Source organism: Cyprinodon variegatus, unplaced genomic scaffold, assembly GCF_000732505.1.
Source record: "Cyprinodon variegatus isolate N-32 unplaced genomic scaffold, C_variegatus-1.0 Scaffold1171, whole genome shotgun sequence".
In the NCBI taxonomy this organism is placed as follows: Eukaryota; Metazoa; Chordata; class Actinopteri; order Cyprinodontiformes; family Cyprinodontidae; genus Cyprinodon; species Cyprinodon variegatus.
The window spans coordinates 196,288-202,931 of NW_015151624.1; the positions used below are offsets into that span (position 1 = coordinate 196,288).

Below are 6,644 nucleotides of genomic sequence, written 5' to 3' on the forward strand. Positions count from 1 at the left end.
AGCTTCCACTCAAGATCCGTTAAATATTGGTCATATTGGTTTATATTGGTTGGAGCATGATGTTTTTTTTAGGCCTATCACCACGACTTTTGTTTTACAGATGTAAAGTTTTAGGTAGCCTACATTTAAAGCAATTATCTCAGTCATATGTTTAGAAAACGTACAAAAAGGGGAGAGGACACACCCATAGAGTGATACTGTGGATGACAGTTTTTTTTTTCCAGAAAGAGAACCATCTACTCTTACTGCCTGCAGCCTACACTTTAAGTAGTCTAACACCAAGATAAAAACTTGTACAGGAGGTTGTTCATCAAGATATGGATACAGCTGTATTGAAAGCTTAATTGGATTCCAAAATATAAAGGATGGGTTGTTGTACCCTCAATAGCTAAAAAGAGTAACAGTCGCATTTGTCATTCTGTATGCCTGCTATCAAAACTGAACTACTCATTCGTAAAAACTTTACCTGATGCTAAGAGCATTTCTTTTGGAGATTTATTTTTTGTTCAAGGTTCTCAATTATACGTTCCTTCCAAAGCTTGGGAACATTTGGCTAAAAAGGAAAACATTCATGGCATTGCATATGAGAAAAATAGATCAATGTTGAATTTTTTCTTTTAACTATGTATCAATCCCCTCCACATGCATGAAGCCATAACCCCCCACTGCTCCTTTAGAAGCCATTGGGGTTATATTTATCAGCAGATTTCATTTAAAGTTGCTGTAGGACTTTTAAAGTAGAATTTTTTTCTTAAGTTCTGCATCAATCCCTTCATTTGATACCAAGATCACAGTGCAGAATGGTACTGCTGTTTAGTTTTAGGCATTAAACCATGGTATTGATTTATTTAATTTTTATTTGAGGACCAATGTCCATGACGATATTTAACATCGCCATTGGGTTTGGAAGATGCAGTTGGCTCAAACAGACCTAAATTCTGCAGAGCCCCCTCCCCCAAGGCAGTGTCACAAGACAACCCTGAAGGCATGTAGCCACGGTATTGGAGGACAGAAAACACCAAACTGTATTTCTCTTTCCGTGAAGCTGTCCTGCGGTTCATAATGGAGAGGAAACTTTCATGAAAGCCACCATCATGGCTCATGCCCAGCAGGCAGATACTGCAAATTGACATGATGCTAAGTCAGGATGGCTGCAAAACAGACTCACTGCAAGACTTCTCTTTGAATTTAAGGGACTTTCAGATTATTAAAAAGGCTTAAAAAGCCAGGTGGAGGGGAACTTCCTTTGATGGATACTTTACTGAAACACAAGAATGCCTGATGTGTGTGACCTGCCATGCTATGCTGCTAAATGCTGGAGAAATCTCCAGTTTCCATGCAGAGATCATCAGAAGTTTGCAGGTCTAGAACATATAGAGACTGATTTTCCGGATAAACAATATTTCTTTTGACGATTTTCGATAATTTCATGTGTTTGCTGTTGAGTAAAGACATAGGAAACAAGATGGACTGCATGGTAAACTATGCTAACATGTCTGAGTATTTGTTTATAAAGCTAGAAAAAGTTGTATTTCACTAAGGGTTTAAACACTGATATAACATTCATATGTTCTCATATGCTCATTACACTTTGATTACCAAATTATGACCAAAAGTCATTTAATGGGAATCCTCATATCTGCTAACTCTTACCTCACTCCAAGAAGGCTAGGAATCAATTAAATAAATTTGATTGATTTCTGTTTAAGCAAATCATTTCATAAAACCATATTTGCCAAGCAATGTATCATTGTCCTCTTTGAGTTCCATTGTGAAATGGTTTGAAGGCATAAAAATGTTTCAAAATAATTTATAACAGACCAAATAATATCTGATTTGATAACATATTAACCACCCTTACTGGAGTGGGTACACAATATAATATAATATAAACACTAAGTAAAACTACAAATTAGAATCATACTAATGGCAGATTTTAATATAAAGTAATGCTTAAATTTAACCAGCATTCTTTTTTATCCTAGTTTTTTTTTTTTTTTTTTTTTTGCCTGGTGATAATGTTTACCATATGCAGCCAAACCCAATCATAGCTTGAATCTAAAAGGTAATGTAAAATAAGCTTAAAATCAAAAGTGATGATGAGGAGACCTTCAAGATTAAAAACTTTGAGGTCATCTCCTGAAATAGAACTTCAAAACAAAAAAAATATATGCAAAATAGGTTTAAAAATTAGTATATACAGATTAAACGGTCAGTTGTTTTTGTCATGCAGTTGGTTTAGAAATGGTTGACTGGAATATAGATTACACCAGTGAAACGAAGTTCCACACCCTACCTTAATCATCTCATTCAACTGCTCCTGAGAAACGAGTCCGACAGGTAGAAAAAGAACAAAGCAGGAGGCAAAGCAGAGCAAGAGGAAAGGTTTACAGTGAAGACGATTCTTCTATTCATGATTCTTTTTGAGACAACATGGAAGGTAGGTTGAAACTGCTTGCTCAGGTGAAATGGAGGTGATCTTACTAACAGCATATATAATTAATATTTTAGAAGAACTTAAATCTACCTACTTTAACATAACTTCCAGTGGCAAGTTCATTGTTCAGGCTATATACTCAACTTTCTTTTAATAATAAAAATAATAAAAATAATAATAATAATAATAATAATAATAATAAATGTTTTTTATTGTTTTTAATTTTTTTTTATTTAAAGAGACGCTAAGATGTATCTGTTAAATATTTGAAAATATATCAATTTTCCAAGAGCAAAGCTTGACTTAGGGAAAAAATACTACATTTTTGTATTTATTTATTTTTTTCTTTGTTTTTGTTGTTTTTAATAAACATTTATTTAATCATGATGTATTTTATCTCTGCTAAAAGTATATAATACAATACAGTTATAAATCAAAACGACACTGTAGTTTAATTTCATACTTAAAATAATAAAAAATCCGCTATTAATTTCCCTTTATTTATTTTTTGAGAACGAAATCTGAGAATTGGAACTATGCCTCACATAAAGTCATGAGCACCTCAAAACTAGCACTATTATGGATGGATGGATGCTACTTTAAAAATACATCATACAACATTACAGTAATTAATCTGTGTGCTCGCAAAGGGTTGAAAAATAAATCGAAATAAATCATTATTTATTTTCTATAATATCTGTAAACAATGACGATGAGGCTCACAGAGGCATATTTATCCTTTGTTTTATGCCACACCTACTGCCTACCAAAATACCATCCATGTACCTTTATATTTCCTGGTATCTATACACCAACTCATTTGTGTTTATTGCACATAGTACTAAGGGTTTTATGGATATTATGTGACTTCAGTGTCCTTGGATGCACATTCTGTTGCTTTTCCCCATAGATTAGAATAAAAAAAAATGGGCCTATGTGACATCTTATAGTAATTATACCCCAGGGTACAAGGATGAATAAAACTATAGTTCTTGAACACTTTGATTTGCTTTAGAAAAAGTATATAGAAACATTTTCAGCCAAATTTATTTTATGGGAGATTGTAAGAGATGCCAGTTGGCAACATCAGCCTGTGAACAAAAAAAAAAAAAAAAAATTGAGTTTCTGATGGAATGTTTTTCTTACCACTGAATAATTTTACTTAAATTTCATTTTTATATGTATATGACATTACAATTTTTATCAAATATTACTGTAAGTTATATTATTTTATCTTAAAAGTGTGGAGAGTTGTTTGAACCCAAACAAACAAAAAAATTATGTTTTTAAAACCAGAGTGTATTGAAACAGAATGTCAAATGTTGTATAACCGAGAACACCGCTTTCCTAGAATGAACCTACCTAGGAAGAGTCAGTAGTTTTAGGCACGGCACTACACTCATATTTATAAAGCACATTTGTGAGAATATTTAAAGTACTGTGCATACAGTATTTGAAAAGATGCACAGAAACGTAAATTGCCAAGAAGATTATAAGAAAATTATCACAATATACAAATGCATTTTTATTGTCAATTTTAGCCAGTTCTTGTTATGCTTTGATAATACCATAACTATCTTGGTGCACCAAAACTGACATAGGCAAGCTTAATATGCAATATTAACAAGAGGTTTGCAAACATACCCAATAAATGTTATGTTTCTCATCCAGGGACGACAGCATTGAGGATTGTCTTGGTGGGGAAAACTGGAAATGGCAAGAGCAGCCTGGCAAACACCATCTTTGGAAAAAACGTTTTCAAACTTGAAGACTTAAATGAGACAGAGATGCTTGAGTCTGGGGCAAAAACCCAACTCGTCAATGGAAAGACCCTCACTTTGATTGATACTCCTGGTTTGTTTTACTCAGGCAGGCCTCAGACAGCCGTGAAGCTTGGGTGGAAGAGATGCATGCTGGAGTGCGCTCCTGGGCCTCATGTCTTTCTGATTGTTCTGAAAGTGGAGAAGTACACAGAGAAGGAAAAAGCGGTTGTGAAAAAAATATGTGAATATTTCTCAGATGATGCTCTGAACTATGCAATAGTGATCTTCACCCATGGTGACCAGCTCCCTGAAGAGATGAATATAGAAGAGTATGTAAATCAGAGTGATGGACTGAGGGAACTGGTACAGAGGTGTGGAGGCCGTTGCCATGTTTTTGATAACAGATACTGGAACGATGATGAAGATTACCGAAGTAATAAATTCCAGGTGCAAGAGTTGCTAAACACCATTGACAAAATGCTGATTGAAAACAATGGAGGGTATTATACCAACGCAGACCTCAATGAGACGGAGAGAAAAATACAAGAGGAGACAAAGCTTATCAAAAGATCACCAGAAAACCTGTCAGATGATGAAATCAGACAACAGGCAATAAGGATCCTTTTACATAGGCAAATGTTTGGCACTTTCCAGTTTCAGATGAAAGGTTTGTTTACTTTAGCCCTCCCAATAATAATTACTTTACCGCTTTTTGGAGAGAGACTAACAAAAGGACCTCTTTCCTGTCCTGATATGATAAGTCCAGCTCTTGATGTGGCAGAGTTAGCAACACCACTTAGTAAAGCAGTTGAAGATATAACTGAGGCAGCCGTAAGCCTTTCCTTACCAGCCAGTGGCATAGTGCAGGTAATGGAAGAGGCAGTCCCAAATGCATTTGAGGAAATCTATAATAGACTCACAGCTCTGTTTGAATGGACATATAACCCCTTTAGTCCATTTGAATAAAACACTAAGGAACAATCAAATGCTTTTGCTTCATCTCTGTTGTCCATCTGGCTTGAAGCAGTCGGACTGTGTTTGTAAAATGTAATTTTGGTTCCATGTATATGTTAATTGAAGAGCAGATAATACATTTTATTTATATTATTGGGTGAAGTAGACAAAAAAGAGAAAGATTAATGGAAAAACCTTTCTGTCTTACAGTTTCTTTAACTTTTTGTCAAAGAGTTGGGATGTTTTCTTTGCTGTTAGTGTTCCTTACATATTTTTTTGGATTTCAAGGTGAAACATTTTACATACCAATTTCAACATGTGGAATATACAGCTGTTTAACACCTTTGGTGTGTCTGTTTTATTTGCATGTAATTTTTTTGTTATATTATAGCTGAATAAAAGACAGTGTTGACATTGTTGTGTCTTTCTTTTTATCAACTTAAGCTTATATGCAGATTTATTTTTCTAAAATGAGTCTGAAAAACCCAAAATATTTTTGATGAAATTATTATTAATTTATTATACTAGTTATGTTAACATCACACCTGACCTCTAAAAATCAGCATTTTTAAAGATTTTATTAAAAGATAAAAAATAAAAAAGCCAAATTCTGATTTTATTGATTTTATCGCTAAAATAAATATTGACACAAAACTTGTTATACTTGGTTGGATAAACAGGTTTTACAAAATTAGTGTTTTCCCTCTACTAGTTTTGAAAGGTTTAGTATTTAAAGCACATTGTGGGTATTACTGAGTAAATTCACTGTATGTCAATAGACAATACTTTCACAGCAGGAAACTGACCTTTTTACAGTTACCTGTATTTTATGAAATACATATTAAAAAAAAAATCCTGTAAACTGATAAATGGGTGAAAGATACAACATTTTATGTTTATACAAGACATAGAAACACCCATTCCTAGAAGCGATAATAATACTTCAATAAATATTTATCAACATTGTTTAACCTACATAGGCACCCTTCTACAGTCCATAATTAACTTTATATAATCTCATATAAACCTTTATTCATCATGGTTAGTCTTTCTTTTCCTGCATTTACTGTCTATTTTCATACCCCTATGTGAGGAAGTTTGGATACATGTTTCTAAAGCTTCACTTATTTGATAATCTGAGGCTGAAATAATGCAGAAAACTAAATTTCCAAATAAAAGGTATCAGCAAATTACTATTCACAAAAATCCTTAGATCCGTAAGAACCAGAGCATCAAAATCTATATGATTGTTAATTTTAGAGCTTACACCAACAGCAACCTGTTTACTAACTTTAGAGAAATGTTTATCTGTCTCTCTGTTTCTCTATAACATCAATTAATAAATATGTTTATTAATTTATTTATAGATATGAAAATTCCACATAATTTTGTGTTTGTAATTGACATTTTTGGTTAGGTGTTATGATAAGAGTTCTGACAGATTAAAACTTAACTGTTAAATGTTCAACTGAATTTTCTCAGACTAACTT

At 33.2% G+C, this 6,644-nt stretch overlaps 1 protein-coding gene across 1 annotated transcript; it reads left to right on the top strand.

Moving 5' to 3' along the window:
- Positions 1 to 2,353: 2,353 nt before the first annotated feature.
- Positions 2,354 to 5,550, top strand: LOC107101909 (GTPase IMAP family member 7-like). The gene is made up of 2 exons (XM_015400994.1): positions 2,354 to 2,440; positions 4,109 to 5,550. The coding sequence occupies exons 1-2, from the start codon at positions 2,434 to 2,436 to the stop codon at positions 5,164 to 5,166; spliced, it is 1,065 nt and encodes a 354-aa protein (XP_015256480.1). The 5' UTR covers positions 2,354 to 2,433; the 3' UTR covers positions 5,167 to 5,550.
- Positions 5,551 to 6,644: the final 1,094 nt, after the last annotated feature.